This window comes from Octopus bimaculoides, chromosome 2, assembly GCF_046866305.1.
Source record: "Octopus bimaculoides isolate indiv1 chromosome 2, ASM4686630v1, whole genome shotgun sequence".
NCBI lineage: Eukaryota > Metazoa > Mollusca > Cephalopoda > Octopoda > Octopodidae > Octopus > Octopus bimaculoides.
In genome coordinates, this window is record NC_142929.1 from 32,901,820 (window position 1) to 32,929,319 (window position 27,500).

At 35.3% G+C, this 27,500-nt stretch overlaps 1 protein-coding gene across 2 annotated transcripts in view; it reads right to left on the reverse strand.

Annotated features, from left to right (window-relative positions):
* Positions 1-27,500, reverse strand: part of LOC106871710 (A disintegrin and metalloproteinase with thrombospondin motifs 6) — a 294,912-nt gene that overhangs the window by 218,770 nt on the left and 48,642 nt on the right. For both annotated transcript variants that reach the window (XM_052976060.2, XM_052976057.2), the window contains exon 3: positions 143-332. In XM_052976060.2, the coding sequence (XP_052832020.1) occupies positions 143-332 (190 nt within the window). The remainder of the gene's footprint in view (positions 1-142; positions 333-27,500) is intronic.

The following is a 27,500-nucleotide window of genomic DNA, read 5'->3' on the forward strand; positions in this document are numbered from 1 at the left end:
TTTAAAAAGTTATATATATGTGTGTGTATATATATATATATATATATATATATATATATATATATATATATATATATATGAGAAAGAGAGAATATCGTATTAGGTTGATTCTAAAGGCAAAAGGGAAGCTATTATTTCTTACCGCCAACAGAACAGGGGGTTGATTTATATTCCGCTTTTTTCTCAGCTGAAGCACCATCAGAAATATCCTTAAATTGAGGTAGGACAGAACGTTTATATACAATGTGTGGATGTTTCCCATTGGCACCAACTGAGTGTCCTTTTATTGGTTCTATGAAATAATCACCGTCTTGGGATTTCAAATGGCCAGTCTGAAATGTATGAAATTAAAATTGAATTTAATTATTAATTTAAACATTGATATACTTATATTCATAGACACATGTATGCCTACACATACAAAGCAAGTATTGTACAACACTTATTCATTGTATGAACATCGCATAACCTGATGTAGAACACAATGCAATGAATAAATATGTTTATATATATATATATACATATATATATAAAATATTTGTTTACTCAAGTTTCACTCAGTTACGGTCAGCCAAGTGTGAATCTCATATATACAGAGTTGGCCAAAAGTCACTCGACAGTAAACCAAAATTCCATAAATACTTAATATTCAATTTTATTTATTCATTCAAATTATGAATGTTTAATAATTGAATACTGTGAGTTAAAAATCACCGTTTTGTTTTCAACATTTATCTATTTATTAGCGAAGTCTCATATAAAATATTTTTTTGTTTTAATCTTGGAATTATATGGGTTTTGATTTACTGTCAGGTGACATTTGGTCGACCCTGTATTTTATGAATTTATATATATATATATATATATATGTATGACTGCTATCTGTAGCAGGCAGGTATCCAGTACAGATGAAGGGTAAAGACCCAGAAACCATGGTCTACTAGTCTTGCCAAGCTGGAGGAGAATGATTCGCTCAGAACTGTTTTAAGGCCAATAAACAACTCGAAATCTGCTGGAAAATATAGATTGGACAAGCCTACGGTCGCCTAGAAGCTACCATCAAGTGAATGGACGATGCTATCATTCTAACTGCCAAAAGGTCACCCAGAAAGTCTTCCAGTATGAAGTGCCATGTCACTAGATAAGAGCAGTAATGAAGTGGCTAAGCAATTAGATAGATAGATAGATAGATAGATAGATAGATAGATAGATAGATAGACAGATAGACAGACAGACAGATAGACAGACAGATAGACAGACAGATAGACAGACAGATAGATAGACAGATAGATAGACAGATAGATAGATAGTGGAATCCTTTAGTTTTATCGTAAAAAGAGAGTTTAACGTTCCGAGCAGGAACTTTTCTCTGTCCAATTCGTTATCCTCCTCCTCCTCGTGACAGCAAACCATTTTACTGCATTTTGTCAACTTTTGAAACTTCCCATTTCTATTTAAATAGGTTATCGAGAGTTAAGTGGGTTTTCCAATGATGTAGTATAAATAGTTTCCTTTTTTTCATTCATTTCCCGCCTTGCAAGTTACTTGACAACTTCGCTGGTTTTGGTGGCACGGAAGAAAAGCGTCCATCAGACACTGTCAAATAGTTGACGTTAGGAAAGCATCAAACTGTAGAAAACAATGTCAAAACTGACAATCGAGTACGACGCAGCTCTGTAGCTCGTCGGATCCTGTAAAACCTGGGTCAGCATGGAAAACGGACATATGATGATGATGATGAAGATGATAATAAAAAAAAAAAAACGATCCACACTATTGTCACATAGATAACGTATCCATCAACTCAGCCGCTTTCGTTTATAAACTATGGGTCTTTGCTCTTCTCGAAATGTAAATATTTCGTTATTGAATATAGAAATACATAGATAAATAAATTGGTAAACATAGCTAGATTAACTCAGGATATGGAATATCGTCCGATGCTGAGTATTATATTTATAGCATTGACAACTATCACGCCCTCTAGAGATAATTCCTTCACCAGAAGAAAACCTTAAATAGAAAATAATTGAATAAACAAAGTTATTTATTAAGGTTTACACATTTAGACATGCACGCACGCCATGAGGAGATAAGAAAACTGACGTATCGAGTAAAGCCCTTCGTCGAAGACAGAACTATTTTATTTTTAATGTTTATGGTAGCACCGAGAATACATTGAAACAAAGTTATTTATGTATACTTAATTATTTTATCCATTTACTCTAATGTTAAAGGTTATCATGTGAAAATATGATACACTATTTACCTAACTTTATATACAAACTAAATCTTGTTTTGCTAAATAAACAAAAATATAAATTATCTTTCCTTGCTAGCATGAGTTGAGTGAATTTAAGCGTCCACCCCAAGCGCTTTGGTTCCAGGTTTTCGTTGTTTTGTTGTTTAATCCCGGATTAATCCTGATAAAGAATCTCTATAGTCAAAGGCATTCCATTCTTGACCATTTCTTTTTCCAGAAATACATAATATAATGTTTATTTTAAAGAAGTTGAGAGATTTGGCTGCTATTTCTAGAAAGTAAAGCCACAGTTTATATACGCTTATTCACTAATTCGAATAACAATGTTGTCTACAATTAGTAAAGTGAGTGCGAATGTATACTGAGAAACAGTGTCCACGTCATTAGAATATACATTAGATAAAACTTGACAAGGCCGAAAAAATGTGAAATGAATACAAAACGAACTACAAAAATGAAAACAGAACAACAGCTGAAGTTTTACCATGTATTTCGATATTTCGAGGTTATAACCCTTTCCTCAGGACTCGTGGAAAAGTGAGAGATGAAATAAATCGTTGCTCAGACATATGGTTGCTGGTTTTAACACCTGCCATTGAATTTGAGTATTAATTGTAAGTCATTGATATGCATTAGTAGCATTTAAGAGTCGATTATTTAAACACATCTGCAACTTGAACCCTCTGAAATATAGTGATCCATTGACTGTCTCATTGAATCATATCTCTCTTATACATATTTTTATTTTAAACACGTTGTCCTTTTTATTTACATATACACAAAAATGAGCGGAGGTGCATTGCCACGAATGATTTCCAATCCAATTCGTCTTATAGCTATGATGTAAAAGGTTCTTATAATTTCAGTTATCTTTGCCCTGATATTGTTGAAAAAAAAAAAAACTATCAATTTACTAACGGTAAATAGTTATTTCTATTGTAATCGGTTTAACGGTAAATGTGTTTCGCACCGACACGAACTTACTTTCTTCACCATCGCCAGGCCTCTCGATCGGTGAATCACAGCATCCGAGAACGGTTGTCAGTGAAATTACCGGCGATAGAGACGTCTGTAATTAATGAGGGACTCGAAATGTGCAGAAAACAGGTAATTTTTTTCCGGGTATTTGCGATCACGAAGGTCTTGATCGGTCGACACCAAGGTCATTTGATAATATTGCTTATTTCAGCGTGTCGGAGAAATCACAAAGTTATGAAACGATGCAATACAAGATATTTCTTCAAATATATCTTTTTTCCACACCTACACCTTCGTATTCGGTACACATCCGAGCTCACCTGATGCTCTTCTCTAACTTGGAATTCAGGGACACCGAGACTCAATTGAATTAGGTATCAACTCATGAAGCTGCTAATGGTAATCACCAAAACGTGTCGGTGAATCCTCCAAGACAGTCAGCATAGTCTACGGGTAAAAAAAATCTTGTATTGGAGATGATCCTCTTAACCAATGTAATGTGCACTGAGATTATATATATATATATATATATATATATATATATATATATATATATATATATATATTACACATACATACATTCAGTGCAAGGTCAGACGCTCTCCTGGCTCTGAGGCCTCCCAGTTTTATAAGTAAGATTATCTGTAACCAACTGATTTTTATCATACCAACTTACAGAAATTAATATTAGATATGTCTGCTAACATCCTTTTTATCAGTCGATCTATCTCATTTATAAGTGTTACGACGTGCATGTACACGTCGGGTGTAAAATAGTATTACCCAAATAAATATTTTGGTGTGGTTATCAAAAATAACCTATCGCAGAATTATTGTTCACACAGAACGCACTCCGTACTACTCGAATGTAGGTATTAAACCAACTCACGGTGAACTAACACAGTAACCGATACGGCCGACCAACACTGTCAACAGCTCGTGACAGTTCACATAGAGTTCTTTATTTACTGAAATTCGTTAGTCACGTAGAGGTGTACAGGATTCTCCCATAACAATAAGGTAATCGATTTTTCGATACGCTGTGGTTATGTGGCTAGGGTGCAACAATTTTGACATCACGACGCAGTAATTCAACATGAAGTAGGCTGGATGTGCATCCAGATGTTTCTAGCGCTCAATCATTCAGATCATTTCGTTTTAAGTGACATTACAACATATGCCACTGCCCAAGACTGGAGATCCAAGCATTTCAAGATCTTTGTCCAGAGGTACGTGGATATTGGGCAGCAGCTGATGAAGTTGAATTTTGATTTCATCCCTGTCCATAGCGCTCGATATGGAGTCTAGCTCAAATACGCGAGGTTTAATTCTAGACTGAGTTTGGCTAGTGCTAAGATGGCTTAGAACAAATAATCACAAACAATAGAAGTTTCACTGATATGTTCATTGTTCAAACACCTAACATTGAAATATCCAGCACAAATTTCAGTCACTGTGAGTATAATGTGACCACCATGGATCAAAAAATTGCTGAAGCCCTTTACTTCTTTGAACATCGGGTAAATTTTTAGGGTTATAGTATCGCAGTCAAACAGGAAACAGTCTCTACATTACTTACATTACAAATTGCAAACAAAATGTCCTTTGAGTTTTTGTCGTCATTCACAAACTGTTTAACAATGTGTAATGCAACTACGTACCTATCTTCACAGGGGAAGTCTATATAACTGGAGTGTAATTCAATGCGCAATTTAAATTTGACGTTTTTCTTCGAAATTTGAGATGTTAGTATCTTGAAGGTATTAACTAAAAGATCGGTCTCAATCCACCATCTTCTTTTACTTAATGCTTATAATGAAACCGAATCGGATGCATCTCAATCATCCGCGTATATCTTGTCTTATAGCTGTCAACATGTTGTACCTGATTATTAATCAGGTTGATTATTAACCAGCGAACTTGACACGGTCAGGGCCACCGGATCCATCAAATCGAGGGCTTTGAGAACCACGGATCTGGTCGTGCATGGAGCACACAATCCGAATAGAATGGGAGATAGTGTAATAAAATCTTCAGATTGCTTGAAATGTCTTTTGAGAAATTCATTGTGGGTCTCATCCAAGGAACCTACAAGTGCGTCATCGAGAATATTTTAATTTGAAAGTCAACGAACTTGTCAGAATGGAGACATTTTTTTTTTTGTCGTTCCAGTCCGTAGTAATCCCGAACACTCAGTGGCCATCCACTTGCTGAGGATAAATACATCTGAAGTGGCATGATTATTGACATGACGTTTACTGCTCGTAGTAAAGTTATCATTCCACGTATGTCCTTTGTGTTGTCTGAGTGTCACTAATAAAAAAACAAACAAATCTGCGGCAACCCAGTTCGCCATCACTGTTGTGTGCTGAGAGAATGGTAGACATCGATTCAGTCATCATTTAAGTTATCGATTCAGTTATCATTTCAGTTATCATTTAAGCGATTCGTATGGCATCGAATTTTTGTGGTCTCCAGTGTTTTTTTTTGACACGAGACCATACGGCAGAGTGCGCTGGGCGTCTACAAGTGTAACACGGTCAATGCAACAATTTAAGTGGTTGTGATTGAGTTAATCCTACGCTGGTCTTACTTTGCACTCCTTTCAAATGGAGATTGATGGTTAATCTAATGGACTGATTAGATTGTCTGGCTGATGACCTGATGTTGTGTAACGTTGTATTTGACATGTTTGAGGTTGAGAGGAAGATGTCGTTATTACATATGTTGGTTTACTTTTGTGGTGGCATTTTATTATAAGCATTTATTGTTTATGATAATCTTGTTCAGTTTCACTGATTATTTGCTAAAGAGTATTCATCTTTCGAGGTTAGATTGCTTTAAAATCCTAGTATACAAAACTCTATTACAACTGGCATTTTCCGTTGAGTTGAACTACAGTCTACTGTTAAAATTAGTAATAGTAATAAAGTGGTGAGCTGGCAGAAACGTTAGCACATCGGGCGAAAAGCTTAGTAGTATTTCGTCTGTCTTTACGTTCCGAGTTCAAATTCCGCCGAGGTCGACTTTGCCTTTCATCCTTCCGGGGTCGAAAAATTAAGTACCAGTTGCGTACTGGGTCGATCTAATCGACTGGTCATTCCCCAAAATTTCGGTCCTTGTGCCTTGAGTAGAAATGAATATTACTAATAGTAGTTGCAGAAAGCAAGATCTACGCAGCCAACATAAGATTGTGTTGTAGATATGAAGTGAAGTAGCGATACTGTTCTTATTTGACAGAGAATGTTTGATGGAGTAGCTTTTGCAGAAGAAACCATATATTTATTCATTTATTCAAGCACCTCAGAAAGCTGCGTCAAAGAGATAAACAGAACGGCAAGGACAAAAATTTGATGGTTTCCTGCATACATCTATGATGCTTATAGACGTTTGCTATTGTTGTTGTTATTGCTGCTGTTATTATTTTTTAGAGTCAGTCGTTGAAGGAAACATACAATCATGACGATTAAAGCTACAAACATCTAGTGTTTACGTGTATATCCAGAAACGTGTGTCCTTCCTGAAGATGTTGATGCTACTGTTTAGTCCTATTGTCTTTCCAGTCTTTGCCATCCCGAATTTCTCGATACTGGGGACTATATTGTTAATATATCTTCTTTAACCGTAAGGTGTCTTGTATGGGAGATTTCGCTGTTATTTATTTCGGCGGAGGAAGGACTGAGTGTAGTTGTCAGTATGAGCTCTAAAGAGTAGGTCTGGACAATATGGGCCACGTGAAGAGAAAAGAAGTTGGAGTCGTAAGTATCTGAGTGGTGAGGTGGGAGTAACTCGAGGCTAGTTAACTCCAAGGCTCAGACGTCAATAGAACGGCATTAGGAAAAAAAAAGAAAGACAGCACGTCTGTGGGCTACAATTTAGAGTGCATTGGCAAGCGACTTCATGCTTATCAGTCGAGTTGCCTTTTGAGGTATATGGTCCAAGATACCTGTATGAGTAGCAACAGTACTGTCCTAGATTTTGGCGTAGTAATCTGTTGTGCGTCTCCTCTAAGCTTCACGGAGGGTTAGTGACAGTTGAGAAATGAAACATTTTATGGCCCTGAATCTTTGTAAAACAGTCTTTGCTACAGTAAGGATGTACAGGAGAGGATTTCTGTGTCGATAAAGTTTAGCTATGTAAGAACTTTAATATCAATTATTGTTGTATACTGTCTATACGCAGGTGAGTTGGATGCGATATTGTTTTCTTCTATATGTAGTAATTGTGATTTTTGTGCCGTTGAAGTCGACAAGGTTGGTATGACTTTTCTGGAGGCTATTTTCAAAGTATTTGTTCATTAAGTCAAAGTAGGCTTGCTATAAAATGTCTAGGTTATATGTAGATGACTCTTGGGTTCGTAAGATTAACGAGAATTGAATGGGGATGTCATTGCAGGGGTATAAGTGTTGTAGATCCTTGATGTATAAGAGGAAGGGTGTGAGGAAAAACCCAAACTCCGGAACGCACCAGATGTGGGAGAACGTGGGTAAAAGATACTTTCAACAGTATACTCTGCAACGGTGCCGTCTCTCAGGAAGTTACTGATCCAAGAAACTCAGCAAGTTGCAACGTCGATGCTTTTATCAGCAGCAGTAAATCAAAATGATCTTAAAAGGTAAAAGCATATTTTTAGAAGAAATTTCAGTTTTAATGTAGAGAGTAAAAGCAAGGTTAACACAGCCAACTCTGTCTAAATGGATTAGAACTAATAGTTATAACGTGTAGTTATTTAATAAATATATAATAATATCGCGCACACGGACATACGCACACACATGTGTGTATGTTTGAATAATCATACTATATCAATATTTATTAAAACTGGGATAACACCAAGCGCAGTATCTTTGGACAAAATCCCTTACAGAAATCCTTTTTATCTTTTTATTTCATTTTTTACTTATTTCAATCATTGGATTGTGGCTATGCTGGAGCACAGCTTTGAAAGGTTTTAGTTGAACAAATTAGCTGCAGTACTTATTTTAGCGATATTACTTGCCGAACCGCTTAGTTACAGGGATACACACAAACCTACACAAGCTGTTAAACGGTGGAATAGAGGACAAGCATCACACTCACACACGCATTTATATATATGCGTGTGTGTGTGTGTGTATCTTTATGTCTGTTTGTACCTCCCCCCATATACTTACACACACACACACACACACACACACACACATATCATAAATATAATACACACACACACAAAATATGTAGATATACTGTCTACCAAACTCACTCACAGTGTATTGGTTGGCAATAGTAGAAAACACTTGTCCAAGGTGCCCCAGAGTGAGACTGAACCCCAAAATACATGGTTGCAAAGCTAGCTTCTTAATTACTGCGCCATATCTGCACCTAGTTCGCTTAGTTTGTGTGTTCGAATCCTGCTGGAGCTTCTTTATATTTTGGCCTTAAGAGTCGAAAGAATAAAAAGCCTGTCTAGATGTGTGGTCCACGTACGAATCGACGACGCTTCGCTCACCAATTTTAGTTTCGTTCCTATCACGAATACAAATTCATTTCACCCCTTTTCTCCTTCCTTCATTCTCTTTCCCTATCCTTCTGATATAAAATATTCTGACGACCTTAACCAGAAAAGTACAATTTTTAGTAAAACACACCAAAGAAAGTAAAGTGATTTATCTACCAGTGCCAGTAAGAGAATGAATAAATGCTGATAACGTATGAACAAGTTGTTTGAGTGCTGGTAAATTATACCGAGCGGAAAGCAAATCTCAGTTACTCTCCTAAGGATAAGGCACTGTGAGAGAAAAGGATAAAAAATTTTTAAAAGCGAGAGGACGAAATAGGATAGTAATTAATTAATTGATTAGAATATAGAAATTAATTAAAGTATATATATATATATATATATATATATATATTGCAAAAGAGCTAAGGCATTAGATGATCCGAAAAGAGTATAATACGAAGTAGTCATAAACTTATATGCTCAAAAAGGCGACGTACTATTAGAATGATTAGCATGGCAGACACAATGCTACATGACATCTCTTCAAGTTTTACGTTCCGAGTTCAGATTCCACCGAGGTCGACATTTCATTAAGATGACCGCCGCTGTTCAACTCACAGTTTAGCAACGAAAACTGCTAGTTAGGCGAATTCAAGAGAGTGTGTGTATATATATATATATATATATATATGTGTATATATATATATATATATGTGTACATATATATATATATATATATATATATATAACGTAAATAATATATAAATACATGCATATATCCATATATATATGTACATACCTACATCTATATGTATACATACATGCATATATGGGTACAGGACATCACAAAAAACGTTAAACACAATGAGACACGAAAACAAAGACGAAGACAGAAAACGAACTTTTTTCGAACAACGAAAAAACAAACAGAGAAACGAGTCATGCAACATAATATTTCCCTTCTTCCATCTACTCCGCGTTTCGAAGGTAAGGACAATACGCGACTTCGTTGGAACAGCCCTTCCCGCAAAGCAAATTAAATAAAACTTGGAATTTTTTGCGGAGGGTGAAAGTGTAACTAAGAACACGACAGTGAGAACAAGACAGAGCAGTAAAAACAAACGGTAAGGGCTAATAGGCCAAGACGATAGAAAAATTCTTTTGAATGCTAGTTAGATGTGACAGAGAGACAAAAAAATCACGTCTTCTCTATTTGCTGCCTTCCTATAGAGAAGACGAGATTTTTTTGTCTCAGTCACATCTAAGTAGCATTCAAAGAATAATTTTTCTATCGTCTTGGCCTAACAGCCCTTACCGTTTGTTTTCACTGTTCGGCCAGATTGGAGCAGTCTCGAGTGTAACCGGCCGAAACTTCTTAGATAATCTGGTACTCGACTGAGGATAGGAATCTCCGAATGACCCGTCCTTCTTTTTATCGTCTAATTGTCCGGACGTTTTGTTGTCGCCTGTTACGTTCTCGTTCCATTTTTTGTTATCCTTCATATATATATATATATATATATATATATATATATATATACCAAAAGGGTAACTGACTTGTTACTTGGCTGACTGGCAATAATAATGAGGATAATAATGATGATGACGACGACGACCCCGAAATTTGGAATCACTTCTTGAGCGTAAACAATTCACTGTCGTTGTTGGTGACCCCACTCCTGCACCCACCGCCGTTGCTGAGAGTGTGATTAAACATAGTACCATAGATGTATACACAAATTTGTTATTTAATATCTGGCCAGACAGATTAGTTGGGTAAGTAGAATAAAATGACTCCATCCAGGATATTGATCAGGCGAAAAAGATCACTGGGGAAATGTGTATGTATGTGTATATATATATATATATATATATATTAAAAGATCTGATGACATCCAGGCATTAAAATACTGATGCTTTTACGCACGAAGCCAGGTCGTTGCATCACTTACAGCTACTAAAATATTAAAACTCAAATAGAAGATGACATTTGTATTCGTTTTGTTAAAGTAATACTAATAACAATTCGAAAGTGTGGATTTACAAGGAAATTTCAAAGAATTAGAAAGAAAGAAAAAGGTAAAGAAAAAGGTAAAGAAAGAAAGTAAAAGAAAGAAAGAAAGAAGTAAAGAAAGAAAAAAAGAAGTAAAGAAAGAAAGAAAGAAGTAAAGAAAGAAAAAAAGAAGTAAAGAAAGAAAGAAAAAAGTAAAGAAAGAAAGAAAAAAGTAAAGAAAGAAAGAAAGAAGTAAAGAAAGAAAGAAAGAAGTAAAGAAAGAAAGAAAGAAGTAAAAGAAAGAAAGAAGTAAAAGAAAGAAAGAAGTAAAAGAAAGAAAGAAGTAAAAGAAAGAAAGAAGTAAAAGAAAGAAAGAAGTAAAAGAAAGAAAGAAGTAAAAGAAAGAAAGAAAGAAGTAAAAGAAAGAAAGAAAGAAGTAAAAGAAAGAAAGAAAGAAGTAAAAGAAAGAAAGAAAGAAGTAAAAGAAAGAAAGAAAGAAGTAAAAGAAAGAAAGAAAGAAGTAAAAGAAAGAAAGAAAGAAGTAAAAGAAAGAAAGAAAGAAGTAAAAGAAAGAAAGAAAGAAGTAAAAGAAAGAAAGAAAGAAGTAAAAGAAAGAAAGAAAGAAGTAAAAGAAAGAAAGAAAGAAGTAAAGAAAGAAAGAAAGAAGTAAAGAAAGAAAGAAAGAAGTAAAGAAAGAAAGAAAGAAGTAAAGAAAGAAAGAAAGAAGTAAAGAAAGAAAGAAAGAAGTAAAGAAAGAAAGAAAGAAGTAAAGAAAGAAAGAAAGAAGTAAAGAAAGAAAGAAGTAAAGAAAGAAAGAAGTAAAGAAAGAAAGAAGTAAAGAAAGAAAGAAGTAAAGAAAGAAAGAAGTAAAGAAAGAAAGAAGTAAAGAAAGAAAGAAGTAAAGAAAGAAAGAAGTAAAGAAAGAAAGAAGTAAAGAAAGAAAGAAAGTAAAGAAAGAAAGAAAGTAAAGAAAGAAAGAAAGTAAAGAAAGAAAGAAAGTAAAGAAAGAAAGTAAAGAAAGAAAGAAAGTAAAGAAAGAAAGAAAGTAAAGAAAGAAAGAAAGTAAAGAAAGAAAGAAAGTAAAGAAAGAAAGAAAGTAAAGAAAGAAAGAAAGTAAAGAAAGGTAGAAGAAAGGAAGAAAGAAAGGAAGAAAAAAGAAAGAAAGTATGAAAGAATTGAACATTAAGAAAAATTAAAGAGAAAAACTGTTAGAGACATCAGTTACAGGCATACAGTGCCAATGGAACAAGATTTCTATAAACTGTTTTCCATTTAGTGAAAGGGAAAGAAAAGAAAGAAAGAAGAGAAAAAGGCAGATAGGGAATCTATTTAACATATGGAACCGTATGTCTGAGAAGGAAGGTTATTCTGGACTACTGACCTAATTGTATGGAGTGTCTTTCCACAGCCAGCAGCCAGTCAACCAACCGCACACACTCACACTTTTTTCCTTCTTATTTTCGTTTTCTGTCTCTATATCTACCGCACACCATACACATTTACATACAAAGATTATACTCACAAGGCGAGTGAGTTGGTACAAACGATATACCATCATCGGATTACATGCAGAGCAAGAAGACTGAGCTACGTGGCCGCTCAACCTGCTAAAACAAGTAATCAAACCTCGCTCGTATAAAAAGGAAAGGACACACATGTGTCAAGGATAACATAGCCCTAGAAGTACGTCATATAAAAAGCCATTGCGACCATGGCTTGAGCATCTTTGATCATAAGACAACTCACGTCGGTGTTCACCTTGAACTTACTCGACAACATTTAAAAGTATGTCAGATGTTTCTGAGTTCAATCCTCTACGTCGCCATAAAAAAAAAAACTTTTATCTTTAATCCATCTGGGATCAATAAAAAGACGGGATAAAAGAAAGTATTAATGCAGATTGGCGCCTTTCACTGTGTTAATGTAGATTGACGCAGCTGTAAGAATGTCAGATCGGGTGCCTTGCAGTATGTTTCAGTTCGCTGCTTTCTGAGTTCAAATTGCGCTATGATTTAATCCATCGCCCGATTTGATACCAATATCGGGCACCTTCTCTGCCATTAGCGGAGTCAACTCTTTCACAAACATTCTGGTTTGGGAATACATTCCTCCCTCACTTCCATCAAACTCAGAAACCCTGCAACAGATCATGGATTCTGCTTTGCCTTCTGACCAAGAAATTAAAAGAAGAAAAAAATCTTCCAAAGCTTTATTATTTTAATCGATCGTAAAAGACGGCGAATATGACGTGTATATAAATACAGAAAGACAAAATAGAATAGACAGAACACGACCAGAGAGGAGTAGAGATATGAGGAACAGGAAGTTACTGAAGAGATCACAGAATGTGTGACGAAAGAACTCCGATAATAAAGTTAAAGTGGAGATCAAACAAATATTGCGTGTGCGTGTACGTATGTATGTATCTATGCGTACGCGCGTGCGCCTGTGTGTGTATGTGTGTGGTTTTTGCCTATATCAGAAAATAACTTAAACTTAATCAGACACTATCACTGTGTCTAAGCTAAGCTTCAGATTTAAGATGACTAAATGTATACCTTATGACGAACTACTCGCTAATTTAAAACTCGAAATACAGGAACAACATGAAGAACTTCCAAGGAACCCCTAAAGAAGCCCACTTCTTGTCCAAAAGCCAGAGCGTCTTTGTACACTTGAATAGGCCCTAAAACGTCTATGAAATGAAGCCACTCGCACAAAACATGGCAAATATTTACAAAGAAAAAAAAAGTAACCAAATAACCTTGAGGTTATCACCAAGTCTCAACACAGAATCTGCGTTCTAATCCTAAAAACTTCAGCCTCCCTACAAAGGTTACAAAAAGTTATACAGCCACCCCTCTACTAGATTAATAATCCAGACTAAACCACAATTAAGCAGATATTGAGAGAAAAATCGTAGACAGAATCATCCTCACAGTCAAAAACAATTCCTACCTATCATTGTGGAGTAATAGCATAGAGAAAATGTAAACTTTCACACAATTCGACGTTAACAACTAGCACCTTTCAATTGCTTGATCCAAAATTTATCACCTATATGGATCCAACATCTTGAGGTACGTTATAAAATCTGTAATTTTCTTCAATTACAGCTTATTGATTAAAAGTATTCCACTCATCCTTTTTGACCTCAACATGAGCACATTCGATTCAGCCGAAGAAAGTGACTTGATCGACTTATTCAAGATGAAATAAAAACAAAATGTCTTCCCATCAACAGAGATGACAGTTTTCTTTATTTTTAATCCTGAAAAGCATAAACCCCATCATTATAGAAAACAAAGAAAAAAAAAACTAAGTACTTTAACTGTATTATCATCAACACCATCATTAAAGGAGTCGGTTTTCGAGTTATCTTAAATCTTACCAGCTCCTAATACCATCCGTTGAAGAAACGCAGCGAAACCTTGTAATATATACACACTTTATCGAATCATATAACTATAATTTAAAAGCCCTCCAAAAACATTTGGCTTCGTCCCGCTCAGCATTCATGCACCTAATATTGCTTTAGTGGTTTTAAATATAAAACACATTTCATAAAAAACCCATAAGAACTCCAGAACAAAAGAGACGAGATATGTTAAGCAAATCTCATTTAACTTTAAAGTAACAATACCCGTAGCTAATTCTTCCTAAATTCATTTTTAAAACAACGCTTTATCAAAAAGGCGTTTGTACCTACATATAAAACACCTAAAGGCACCCAACTCCACGCTCAAAATGCAGCGAGAAAAAAGACAACACACATACATTTTTACTTCCATATTGATGCATCCAACACCAATAAACAGATTGTAAAAGAAAATATTAATTATCTAGATAATTAGTGGTTAATAAAAACATATTTTACCAATTTATGATTAGTTATTCGCGTTCAAATCTGTTAGAGCGCATATTAATACGTATAGTGCTTTCTCGATATTCATCTAATTCTTTGTGCACGCTTAAGCGCCCAGTTCTACGCACCTCTGAGTGTTTTTCTGTGTGTGAACATCTGTGTGCTCCTCATGTTACTGCCACATACATCATGCACTACTAGCAAGGCGGTGAGCTGGCAGAAACGTTAGCACGCCGGGCGAAATGCTTAGCGGTATTTCGTCTGCCGCTACGTTCTGAGTTCAAATTCCGCCGAGGTCGACTTTGCCTTTCATCCTTTCGGGGTCGATTAAATAAGTACCAGTCACGCACTGGAGTCAATATAATCGACTTAATCCGTTTGTCCCCTCTGTATGTAGCCCCTTGTGGGTAGTAAAGAAATAACACCATGCACTACTTTGATCAAATATCGAACACTCCTCAAACAGCTCTTCAACTTAGGCTACTGTCCATACGACGGGCTACTACAGATTTCGTCTAATCTAATTTCTCTCACAACATTCGGATTGAATGCAACTATGTTGAAAAAAAAAAAAAAAAACTTACTCAAGTTGCCACGCAGAGGGATCGTAAACTGGAACCACAAGTTTAAGGAACGAGTTTCACACAAACACACCTATATGTAGGCGCGCGCACACACATGCAGGAGAGCACACTCACATGCAGGCGCGCGCACATACATGCAGGTGCACGCGTACACATGCGGGGCGCGCGCATACAAAATAACCAAAACAAAATTATTTTACTCTTTTCTTCAAATGCTTGTTTGGAATGGGGAATTTCATAGCTAACTGAATTTATTTCAGTACTTGACGAGTAATTATCTTATCGATCTCAGAATGGTGTTGGATAAAGTTTACTTCAGTAGGATATGAACTCAGAAAAGAAATCAGCCTATCTGATACTTCATTACAAAACATAATTATCAGGATAATTTCTAGCATTAGAACAACGATAGAAACTTTTATAAGCGGGGAGCAAAGGTTAAATCAGAGCTTTACTGGTATTGTTTTATCGATCTCGGAAAATTAAACAAAGTCTACCACGGTGGGATTTGAAATCAGAATGTAAATAAATGTAACTAAAACCCGCAAGGTAGATTCTCCGCCGACAATGTACCAAACCCGCCAAATTTCTTTCACAATGAAAATATTTTATCCAATGCTGCAAAACATCAACTCTGAGGGTTTGTTTCTTTTTCTTTCTTTATCATTTTTCTTTTATCTATTTATTTATTACATTATTTCATTTAACCTTGAAAGTTTAGCCTTTAACACACACCATACAATATATATATATATATATATATATATATATATATATATATATATATATATATATATATATATATATATGCAAGTGACAAGCTGACAAGCAAATGTTAGAATAAATTTCCTAGATCTAGTTCACTGAGACTAATCTTGAACTTTGCTCTTTGTTGAAGGATTTCAGAAATGTCTACAGCAGGGAACGTAGACAGTGGATCATAGCAAGGTTTCTTTGGCTTATCTATTTCTGTCGAGAATATCTTTTTTTCTTTTTCTGTCTATAATTATGTCAGCAAGTATAAACTCTGCTGATATTGTTACTTAGCTTGCAATGAATTATAAAGTAGGAAACAGACAGATAGGGATAATAACGAATGAAAAAATACATAAGAAAAATAAATGGGTAAGACTTCTAAACTTACGAATGCTATGATTCTATACTTCCCAAGTCAATCTTGGTTGAACAGATATATGACAGAAAGCATCCAAGCCACGGGCATCTCGTTTGATTTTCCAGAATGGTGTACCTTAGACAAGCTGTTCTTAAAAAGACAAATAGTAGTTTCGCTTCGAATATAAAAATTTTCTGCCTCTTTTTCACTCCTAATGAGAAAACAAAATAAAGTTTGCAACCCCTCTTTTATTTTTTACTTGCTTCGGTCATAGGACTGTGGCCATAATGGGACACTAACTTGAAGGGTTTTAGTCGAACAAATCGACCCCAAGACTTATATTTAAGTCTGGAACTATTCTGTCGGTCTCTTTTCCAGAGCCTCTGAGTTAAAGAATACGTCAACAAACTAATACCAATTAACAAGTGATGGAGTGAATACAAACTCAGACATAAAGACACACATATAAGATGGGTTTCCATCTACCAAATGCACTCACAAGGCAATGGTCGGCTCGGTGCTATAGTAGAATTGTCCAAGGTGCCATGCAGTGGAACTGAACCCGAAACCTTGGTATCGGACAAGTTAAAAAAGTTTGAAGCTATCTTAATTTAACATTACAATTCAACCACGCTTTTCAATCCTCACATCTCGACCCCTATGAGAGACACTGTCCAGGGCAATATTATATGTTTCCTTTTTTTTAAGGTGGTAGGATATGACTTCAGAATGATTTGGCCAGAATGTCTAGCATTTTGAGGAACTATCTAGAAGCTTCTCATCGCATCAAATGTAAAGTAGGATGGAAGGCTTCAGTACATCTATCGATGCCACATGAAAGATAATCTCATTATAAAAGAAAAATACAATAACGAAAAAAATAACGTAAAAACAATAGAAAGTTAACTAATGTATTATTAATGTACTGTTAATAATTATTTCTACTATAGACACAATGCTTGAAACTGTGGGGAAGGGCTAAGGCTTTAAATAACCCCAGTGTTCGACTGGCATTTTATGAACCCCGAAATGATGATAGGCAAATGAGAAATTTGAACTGGGAACGTAAAGCTGGAAGACATGCTACTAAATACTTAGTTTGTCATGCTAAAGAGTCTGCCAGTTCATCACCTTTAATGAACTATTCATAATGCTTTGTAGATATGTTTGTTTGGCAAATTACTTGATGAGAGGTCACGTGGTAAAAGTGATACAAAAGAATCGTAATTCGGACCATCCTGATAGTCGCTTTAAAATACATACATATTGTATATTGTTGTTATATTAACTTTTGTTATCTTTTGGTAGCACTGATATATATAAAAAGGGGAGAGAGAGGGGGGTGAGGATGAGGTTTTTTAAAAAGTGATAAACTATTTACAAAAAATGCCACTAACAGAATGTCACTAACCTTTGGTAGTATGGATTTCCTAAACCCTATTCTAGAAGGAACAGATAAAGAAACTATCCTAGTTAGCTTTGACATAACCAGTCTCTTCACAAATATCCCCTATGGATTAGAAACAGTAGAAATCCGGGTAGATAAATACCCACAAAGAATTCGGGAGAGGTTCCCAAAAGAATCTATACTTGAAGGATTATGGTTAGTACTAGAAAACAACAACTTCTTTGATAACCAATATTATCTACAAGTACAAGGAATGACAATGGGGACGAAAGTCGCACCAACGTTTGCGTCACTAGTAATGGGGTACCTAGAAGAAAAAATGTATACATTGTCCAGAATTACATTTGATCATTATTTACAAATCTATTTAATAGGGAATCTGGAAAAGACTCCTGAGTGACTGCTTCATATTTTGGAACAAAAGTAAGGAGGACTGTATAAGATCCCTTAAATTAATAAACTCAGGGCGGTGCCCCAGCATGGTCACAGTCTAATGACTGAAACAAGTAAGAAAAAACTCATTCATGAATCGCTACAATTTACTATGTATATAAATGAAAAGGAGCTCCCTTTTCTGAACATTCTAATGATTACTACCCTTCCCGTTCAAAAAGGAACATACTATTCAATATGGTAAGACATATATGCTCAGACGAGAGAAATGACTGGCAGAATTAAACATGTTCCTTCAAAAACAGAAATACCCACAAAAATTAGTAAATCATGACATAGCCAAAGCAAAAGAAACCCCAATCTATGACCTTACGGAGAAATACTTATGCTAAAGGTGTAAACGAAAATGCAAATATTCCATTTGTATTCACCTCAGAACCACAACTTCCCAATTCCATATTAATTCACTCTCTGACGAATAAAAAATTACAAACAACCGAAGACAACTACCAAAACCTCAAGAGACTTCTAACCAAGGCGAAAGTTACATCGGAGAAAGAAATAATACAAGTAAAAAACTTTGGAAACCCTTGTTGTGGGACATGCGAAATAAATGAGCAAAGAAAAATAAAACGGTTCAAGAATGGAAAGGAATTGAAAGTAAATGCGAAGATAAATTTCAAAAAAAGAAACCCATTTACAGCATCACAGGTCAACCACACAATGAGAATTACATTGGAGAGACAGGGACAAAACTAACCAGTCGTGTAAACGTGCATAAATAATCAAATGTTCCATCTAGTAAACATCTTGACATTTATGCCATTGGAAAGTTTAAAATGTTCCTCTTTTACAAAATACATGATGAAACTATCAACTACGATAGGCATAAAAAGGACATTTTATAAGAATCCTAAATCCCAAACTAGCCCGGAAACAACACTATTATAAAAAAACCCAACTTTTTTATGCATTAGCATGAAATGCGTATATTTGAAGAGTTGAAAAATAAAAGCGCTTACTCACAAAATATACACAATCTTTCACAAAGGTTTCTGGCATTCTGTTAAATAAGACATGTTTTTAAATAGTTGATTATTTAAATTGCATTCGTACAGCAGACTTTTCAAGAAAGAAGGGTATAATTCAATGGGAGTTAGTAATTCATAAGAGAAGCTTTACTTTATAACATACATATTCGAATATAGTGATAGCGAATTATATATATATATATATATATATATATATATATATATATATATATATATATATATATAATGTACTTGTTATTTTTCTCCTCGTGTGATTCCTCTTTCTTTCTGAAGAAGAAATATCATTCTGAAATGTTGACACTAATTTCAACAGCTCAGACGGTAAACTTTATCCTTGCTCTGTTGTTCTTTCTGTTTATAATGTTTACTGACTTCAGATTACTCACACTCACACACACACACACACACACACAATCTATGTATATAGATGCATAAGTACATGCATTTTCCTTATAACAGTTTGAATTGAGCCTCAGGTTATCTTTGATTGACCTGAGAGTAAACAACAGCAGCAGAAGTTGCAATACTAGCCTGCCCATATTAAGTCATCGCAGACCATTTAATTTGTTTTTCAGTGATGTTGGTGAAAAACCATGTAATACAGTTTGTAAATAGCTCTTTACCAGATGGTTTTCTCTAATTTTTAACTAATAAGAATTAGCAGTGTCTATATTAATCATTTTGTCTCGTATGTTGAGGTTACTAACCTCTGTGGGATTGATATATAAAGAACTTTATTGTTATATGTCAGAGTTTAACTATTCACATTTCTGTTGATTAATATTTACAGTATTTTATTCGCATACATGAAAGTATCGTTGCGGATGTTACAAAACCTAGGAGTGGCATTTGTATAAAATTTGACTTGAAGTTTGTTCAGAGATACCATATTTTGTTGTTATGTTTACATCCAAGATTATCAATCCCCTAAAACGACACAATACCTTCTTGTGTCGTTTTAGGGGACTTCTGTCGTGTTGGGTATTCATTAATGTGATTGTATGACTCCTATTTTTATATATTTATCGAGAAAAGCACTATTTGTTGATTTACGATGAACTTAGCTTAACACTGTGTTTATACACCATCATTCTTATGTACTGAATGATAAAGAAAGTCTTCCTTTAACATATGTAGCTTTTGTTTCTTATGAGATCATCTGTACAAATGGTTAATTTGGTCAATGGTACTCCTTGAGGGCATTGAGAGCTCACAAGAGATGGTAATATCAGGTCAGGGGCGTCAGGTATCTAGAGGTTATCAAGATTTTACTTAGAAATACAGAATTTGATCAGATACAATATTTATATTCTACACATATTTTCAAAATCTTTTTTGGGATTAGAATATGAATAGGATAAAGTGCTATTAGTGAGCAGAATCAAGAGTAACAATGCACCAAGGTTTTATATAACTTCGTTAGATAAACTGTCACATTTTCTGCAAGAATATAGGAGGCAAAAGTTTATGCAAATACGTAAAGAGGTACATGTTAGATGGAATACTGTATGAAAATATGGACAATGAGCCACCGAATGAAATTAACTATATGATTAAAGTAATCTACTGTCTTTTGTGAATCTTCAACCAAAAAAAAAAAAAAAAAAAAAAAAAGCGAAAAAAAAGAAAAAAAAATATGCGGAAAGTGAGTTCGTAAAATTTATGTCCTAATTGTTGTTTCTCTTGCCCGCCTTTGCATCGTCTATCTGTCCGAACGTTTTAATGCCCTCTATTGCGTTTTTGTTCCTTTTATATATATATATATATATATATATATAGTGAGTCACTTATTTATCCTAGACAAAACCTCTTTTACTCAAAGTACATAAACACGAGCCCAATTTTCGGAGGAGAGATTTAGCCAAATTCTGATAATCCACGGCATAAGCCGAAAATTTGTTGAGAGTTGTCATTTGATTAAGTCATTTCCGTACTTGACTAGTACTTATTTTATTAATCCCGGGCGGGTGTAAAGCGAAGTTGACCGTGGCGTGATTTGAACTCAGAATAAGAAGGAGTTTGACCAAAAATACTTGGACGCGTGTGTGCGTAAATCACGTACATAAATCACAACCATTCTTTACATACACTAATTGCGTATATGTTCATGTTTATATGTGAACATCTTTTAGTAATATTGAGGCAGGCTAAACTTTTGTCATACAAAATACAATTTATAGAGATACATCAAAGTAAATAAATGTTTCGTTTCGCATTTTCATTTCACTTCACACTCACACAAACACGCGCGGCAAAGTGCACACACATACACACACACACACACACACAAAATGCTGTTTATCTTGGAGTCTCTCCAATTGCCCTCAGGAATTTCAATTGCACTTTCAGCATTCAACTACCCCTTGTTGTTTGTGATTCATTGCTTGTCTCCACCTTGAAACCAGCTGACTCACTCATGTCAGCCAACACGATTTTGCCCTTTAACAGTAATGAACGTTGTAATGCAGAACATCTACTCAACCCGCCCACCAGTGCTTAAGTGTATGACCAATCTGATGAATTAAACAGAAAACAATGCATTTTTTGCAGTATAATTTAGAATAGACATTCACATATGATGTGTTACGTATTTAGATGCAACATGTGATATGCAAAGGGTTAAATGCTTATAAAACCATTGAGACAAGATATGACAAAACATGTTCGTACAACAATACATGATACGTGTGAACCAAAAGATAACTAGCATAAACGAAAACGGCCATGAACTCATTTTATGCGCACATACTAACACAATATCACTATAAAGACCAATACACTCACAGATACACATACACACGACCAAATCCTTATACCGTTTTAAGTTGCATTAGTTATACGTAACACATTACTGAAAAGCAAAATATGTCAGAAGAGCAACGTCGGATAGAATGGCATTCAGAATTTATTGCTGCTCTTTGCGCTGCAGGTTCAAATCCAACTGCGCCTAGCTTTGCCTTTCAACCTTTCATCTCTATAATTTGTATCTTGACCTACAAAAATTTAACCTGCGTTGAATATTTCTGTTAACAATAGTATATGTGAGATTGATATTTACATGTAAAATACAAATGCTTTATGCACAAGCACACTTTTTACGCACGCACACACACACACGCACACGCACACACACACACGCACACGCACGCACACGCTCACACACGCACGCACACGCACGCACACGCACGCACACACGCACGCGCACGCACACACACACACACACACACACACACGCACGCGCGCGCGCGCACGTAAATGTTGCACTGAAGCAGAATCATTTTTGTCAAATTGAAATTATTTGTGCGGATGTAATTATTAGTGCTATAGTAGAGTTGCAGATTGGTATGCGTGCTATAACACCAGACAATAATCTTTACATATATGTTCCGGCTCTTTGCCTTTTGAAGCTAGAACTAATTCCGGCTATTTCTCCCGCCCACATCGTGGAGGGAAATGGATCATTCGGAACCTGAGTGACAGAACCTGACAACTTCATTGTCAGGAGGGCTGCCGGAAGGGTTTAAGCAATGTCACGATTGTATCACATACATATATGAATGCAAACTCTTTCTGCCACAAGGTCCACTCCTTGTTGGGGTACGGTAGCTTGTGTGCCCCGCAGGCCTTGAGAGCTATACCAGCTGAGTTGAATATATCAAGGGGCAGAAGTTAAAGATCAAAGGATGAAAAAAAGTTACAGAAGCATCGATGACAATTCAAAACTAACAAGACCTGAGAATAGAAAGCCTTACACCCGAGAGCTGAGAACAGTGTAGACAAGTCGTCGATGGTCTATGCTGTGTACGGAATGAAGGGCTTGAGTAAGTAAGTAAAAACAGGAACTTCACTGAAACTGGATAAAGGATATTACAGAAAAAAGTCAAGTAAAATAGTGTTAGATGATGGCTGTCATCTTCTAATACTAAAGAAGTTATGTTACCATTGTCTTTTTTTTTCTAAAGTGCTGCGTTACTGTTTGATGGCAAATAGGTGGAATTTGAACTCAGAATACACAAATCCAGAACAGATGCCGCAAGTTCTCTCATCCACCAATCCATAGCATTGGTCTGGTAGTTTTGTTTATCGATCTCGAAAGTTTGAAAGTAAAGTTAACCTTGAAACTCAGCGCAGAGAGCCGGAACAAATACAGTAAGGCATTTTATCCAATACTCTGCCAATTCTTCACCTTAAATCAAGAAGTAATCAAAGAAAAAGAAAAAACACTACTCACATATGACACTATGAAAACTATAGAGGTGTACATGGTGTCGCAGTGGAAAAAACTACGTATATTATTCGGAAATGAGACAATTTTTTGAAAATAATAATAGCTTCAAATTTTGGCTCGAGGGCAGCAATTTTAGGGAAAGGATATAGTTGGTTATATCACCCCCAATGCTCAACTGGTACTTATTTTATCGACCCTAAAAGGATGAAAGGCAAAGTTGACCTTGATGGTATTTGAGTTCTGAATGTAGAGTGGATATCTCGCAAAGTATTTTGTCAGATACGCTGAAGATTCTGTCAGCTCACTACTTAAAAAAAAAATTATATCTAATGCTAGAATGATGCCACAAATGAGTCAAAAATTGAACGTGAAGTCCCTCTCTGTACAGGATGCTTTTCTGAGCTCTTAGATCAGCCTCAAGTAGTTAAGGAAGAATCCTGAGCATAGCTTTATAGTTGAAAAGCACAAAATCAGGCATCGGGTATTTGACTTAATCAAGAGTACATGTAAAGGATGAATATTAAGAGCAAATACAGAATACGTTACACATTTTATAAACATGTAGGCGCATACTGAATAACTGTACGTACACACATATTTCTCGGTCGTAAAATGTTTCATCGACGGTTTGAAGCACGAACAAAAATATCAGTTACATAACAATCATATGAGGCAGGACAGCAATCGACTAGACATAACGATCTACAATTAAGAATTGAAGTGAAGATATTAGCATGCATTGATATCATACTATCAGAAGATGCCAATCGTTTAAAAACTATGCCGAGAATGTGTGTGTGTGTGTGTGTGTGATATCGAGATGAACGGTACCAGAGAATTGGAAGTAAAGGTAGTTCCTGTTGTGTTTGGAATGCCAAGTTCCCTAATATTTATGTTACGGCTCCCAGAAAAAATATTCCTATAAGAGACTACAGAAGATCTTCACAACTAGGAAAAAATATATGAGAGTTCCTTATATAAAGTAATGTTTGCGTTTTGTTAATATCTATTTTCTTAGAAAATATTGACAGAAAAGCCACGAAATATAACTTGTGTTATTATACTACCATTACTACTTCCGTTGCTATTGTTAGTCGAACTAACCACATAATTTTTTTTTCTAAAAGTTTTGTGGAGTAGGGTTATTCTATGACTGATCCCAGCACTAGACCAGTATCTTATTTTTTCGACTTCGAAGGGCTGAAAAGTAATGTTGACCACAGTAGGATTTGAACTCAGAATGTAAAATGCCGGAAGACAAACTGGACGTTGATGGATATTGAACTGAGAAACAAATCGAGCACTATGAAACAAAAACAAAAAACCAAACATGAACTATGTAAATTAGTCAAACGAGATTTCATCCTTCTACATCGCATATTTAATTTTTTCATCATTTTCGTATTAAACATAAAAATAATATGAGACATTTACTGACTGCAAGTCAATATAATGACACATATATAACAGACATCACGAGGTTAATTTTAGTTAATTAAAGTTAATTTTATAGAAACAATAATGTATATATCTATATTAGATAGTATTAGAGGGAATAATTAAACCAAGTATCAGATGGTGTCTTTTATGCAGGAATAATAAACAATCGATTCTATTTTTGACGTTGCAATACAATTGGATAAAAGTTCTCATAACAATGGCATAAATTCACCAAAATTTCTGCGACGGAAAAATAATAAAGAACCATACCGTTCAAAACTGTTTGAATATCGTGCTACTATATAAGAAAATAAATCTAAACAAAGGTAGTTTTCTTCGAAAACCTATGCGAAGGGTGGGGGATGCCAAATCCAGCCATTCCAGCATTAATTTTATGAATTACGAACATAACTATACCAGAAATAAAAAAAAAAATTTAACTAACAATCACGATATAATATAAATTAAGATAATAAAAATATCCCTTCAGACGGTTTACTTCTACCTTATGTAATAATACGAAACTGACTTAGCAACAACGAGGTTTTGAGTTCAGTACCAATCTGCGACACATTGGGTAGGTGTCTCTTACTAGTCCCGAGTTGATCAATGCATTGTGAGTGAATTCAGAAATCCGTCATGTATATGTATAAGTAGGTGTGGATATCTTTGTGCTTGTGTTTCTCCCTTCACCGCCGTTTGACAACCGTTATTGCTTTGTTTACGTCCCCGTAAGTTAGCGGATATATATATATATATATATATATATATATATATATATATATATATATATATATATATCCGTTGATTGTAGGTAAAAAGAGCGCTCAGTACCATAGCAGAGATTAATAAAGTATTCTGTTTTAGTCGAATCAGTCTCCTGGTACTCTAAGTTTCGACTGTATATGCACAGGATTTTCAACGAAGTCAAAACTTGCCTGAAGACTGTGTACACATGGTGTGTGTGTGTACTGTATATATACATCTCTTTTATCTTTTACTTGTTTCAGAAATTTGACTGTGGCCAATCTGGGGTACAGCCTTGAAGGGTTTTAGTAGAACAAATCGACTCCAAGATTTATAGCAAAGAAGAGCACACATTCACTCTCTGCGCGCGATTAGACTCGGAAAGTTTGTGAGGAACCCGTCGACCCAGTTTGCTGACTTTTCCGATAGCATGCAGGTGTCGATGAATGCTTGAATGACCAAATCCAAGCTTTTCTGCTATTTCCTCAACAATTACGATGGGATTTTGTTCCACCAGGATTTGCACTACGTCTTCGTCGATCTCTAGGGATCTTCCAGGACGAGGTTCATCTTCTAGGCTCGGAATTTCTGGAACCATCGTTGACACTGGCTTATGCTTATTGTCCGATCCCAATATACTGCATTAATATCCTTCGCATTTTCCGTTGCGTTGTTGTCTTTATTGAACTCACAAGGCAAAAGATGCTGAATATGCTTTGTCACTTCCATTACAGCTTTGAAAATACGAACTGCACTCTTCAAAACTTACCCTAACAAGAAGTACCTGATTTTATAGCAAGATGGTGCAGGTAGTTTATCCCATTCCCCTCCGACTTTTAGTTCATGCAATTGAAAAAAAAACCGCATTATTTATGGGATGACCCAATAATTCCTAAGCCTGGTACTTATTTTATTGATCTCTACAACACTGGCTGTCAAGCGGTGGAAGGGTACAAACACAGACAAACACACACACACACACACACACACACACACACACACACCACATTTATATATATACGACGGGTTTCTTTCAGTTCCCGTCTAACAAATCCACTCAAAAGGCTTTGGTCGGCCCGACGCTGTAATAGAAGACACTCGCCCAAGGTGCCACACAGTCGGACTGAACATGGAACCACGAGGTTGGGAAGCAAGCTTCTTACCACACAGCCACGCCAGTGCATATATATAAATGAAAGTTGCATATAAAGAGCGACAGAATGAGAGACTATAGAAAGACTTGTGTACAAAGATATATAACTAAGTAACACCCATCTAGACATACGTTTATAGATATTTGTACTGAATGCGCTTTTTCTCCCTTTACACATCTGTCTGTGTGTTATAATAATGAATTCAAACTACGTAGTGATATTATGAAATCGTTTAATATAATAAAATAAAATTTTGGTACCGTCCGTGCACTGGTCCTTAGCGTAACACAAAATAACCACACACACACACACACACACACACACACACACACACACACACATCAGTCTGTCATACCGGCCATGACGAAGGGAAATAGCCCTGAAACTCGAGTCGCCTTTATATATATATATATTTATATTTATAAATTTATATATTTGATCCTTTATATTGAACACTCAATATTTCATCTACATTCAATACTTTCTTTCATGGTGCCATCCATTTTTATTTTATTTTATTTTATTTTATATCATATTATATATTGTATATTCCATATTCTATACCACACATTAGTTCTGCAGGAATATAAATAAAACATAAAAAACAGACAGTGTTGGAACTCTTTTAAGCAAAATAATATATATATATATATATATATATATATATATATGAGCATCACCTGAGACCTCAAGCTTCCTTAGCAGAGCCATCTCTGTTGCTAGCATTGGGTGCAAGTTTGCACTTTCAAAGTCGCTTTTTTACTTCTACCAGTTTTGGGGAACCCGTAAAGGATTATGAACA